Source organism: Pteropus alecto, unplaced genomic scaffold (genome assembly GCF_000325575.1).
Source record: "Pteropus alecto unplaced genomic scaffold, ASM32557v1 scaffold3061, whole genome shotgun sequence".
Taxonomy (NCBI): domain Eukaryota; kingdom Metazoa; phylum Chordata; class Mammalia; order Chiroptera; family Pteropodidae; genus Pteropus; species Pteropus alecto.
Window position 1 is genome coordinate 19,326 of NW_006431202.1, and position 1,949 is coordinate 21,274.

At 35.1% G+C, this 1,949-nt stretch overlaps 1 protein-coding gene across 1 annotated transcript in view; it reads left to right on the forward strand.

Moving 5' to 3' along the window:
• Nucleotides 1-710, forward strand: part of LOC102884209 (olfactory receptor 4A15) — a gene marked incomplete at its 5' end in the record, with an annotated part of 3,024 nt that extends 2,314 nt beyond the window's left edge. Inside the window, one exon of the mRNA XM_006905694.1 lies at nucleotides 4-710. Within this exon, the coding sequence (XP_006905756.1) occupies nucleotides 4-710 (707 nt within the window). The remainder of the gene's footprint in view (nucleotides 1-3) is intronic.
• Nucleotides 711-1,949: the final 1,239 nt, after the last annotated feature.

Below are 1,949 nucleotides of genomic sequence, written 5' to 3' on the forward strand. Positions count from 1 at the left end.
TTGCTCCCCAAATGATTGTAGACTTGCTCTATGAGAAAAAGACTATTTCCTTCCATGCTTGTATGACTCAAGTCTTCATAGGTCATTTCTTTGCTGGTGCTGAAGTCATTCTTCTGGTGGTGATGGCTTATGACCGGTATGTAGCCATCTGTAAACCTCTTCATTATTTGATCATCATGAATCGGCGGGTTTGTGTTCTCATGCTGCTCGTGGCCTGGACTGGAGGTTTTCTGCATTCACTGACTCAATTTCTCTTTATTTATCAGCTCCCTTTCTGTGGCCCCGATGTCACTGACAACTTCGCATGTGACACATACCCGTTATTGAAACTTGCTTGCACCAACACCTACCTCATTAGACTTTCTATGGTAGCTAATGGAGGGGCAGTTTGCACTGTCGTCTTCTTCATTCTCCTAGTTTCCTATGGGGTCATATTATGCTCCCTTAAGACTCATGATTTGGAAGGGAAATACAAAGCCTTCTACACATGTGCTGTGGTCATTTTATTCTTTGTTCCTTGTATCTTCCTGTATGCAAGGCCTAATTTCACCTTTCCCTCAGATAAATTCGTGACTGTAGTTTTAACTTTCATTATTCCTATGTTGAACCCCTTAATCTACACCCTGAGAAATGCAGAAATGAAAAATGCCATGAGGAGGCTTTGCAGTAAATATGTGGTCTCAGCTGGAAGAGGGCTGCATCCCTTGTGACAAACATGATATTTATTTTTTTCAGTGAATCAAGGAGCAATTTCACTATCAGTGATTACATTTAAAAATCATTTCCTTTGAGTTATTTAGCCTCATTACTCTGAAGTGGCCATATGTATTAATCTTTATCTAAATGGAATATGTTAGAGCTCTTTGAGAAAAAGAGAAACGCATAGATTTAATCTCTTATATAGATAATCATACTGTGTTAAGATTCTTCAGTGGACTTTTTTTCTTTTTTTTGATTTTATTTCAGGTTCCTGTTAGGGGAGTATGGTACCTCCCTGTTGCAGAGAAATGTGACCTCTTAAAACTTCATCCCTTAAATCCAAGAGTTTAATATTTTAAAATTAACAATCCAGATTATTAAAAAAATTGCTAATCTAACAGTAAAAACAAAATCTTTGTTAAATAAATTAATGTAAAAAAATCACAGCATGTGTTGTAACTGAGGATGAATCTATGAGAAATGAATTACTAACTTCTTACTGTGATGGTACCCTATAGGCAATTTTGTATATTCTGATCAAGTTTTGGACTGAAAATTTAAATAGTTCAACGCATTTGGTACATCTAAATCCAATGGTCTCTTTCAGTGGTTGAAATACATATTTAAGTCACTCATATCAGTAGAGCCCCAGAGTCTGCCTACATTAAATTAACTCTTGAGTTATGCTTTTTATACATGCAATAAATGTTAAATGTTTTGGGAACAGATCATTTTGTTTTACTTGACAAATGCCTTTCTGATTCTCTGTGAACTATGATTCTTGACATAAGTGATAATTTAAGGTAACTTCTGTGTTTACAATTGCTCTGTAGAAGTTCTGGGGATCAAATACTGTATTACAAAGATCATTTTTTTAAGGCTCTGGCATTACATGTTTCCTTGTTGAGAGGTCAGCCTACAACATAGATACTATAGTATCAACTTGGTATTTTTTTGCCTTCATACATTTTTCAATTTATAATTGGATTTACTTAGTGTATTTAACAACATTAATGACTTTATTTATTTAATGCATATTGAATGAATGCCAGGCACAAAGTTTTATTTATTCTTCAGTGGATGAAATAAAAACACTGCAGTGTTTCAGATACTATTATAGTATACAAAAATCGCCCCTCAATTTAAAAGACCAACAATCACTTTATTATTTCAGGTGGTTTCAGTGGACCAGGAATTTGAGCACTTCTGCTGAGTATTTCTGGTTCAGCATCTCTCATGAGCCTGTGGTC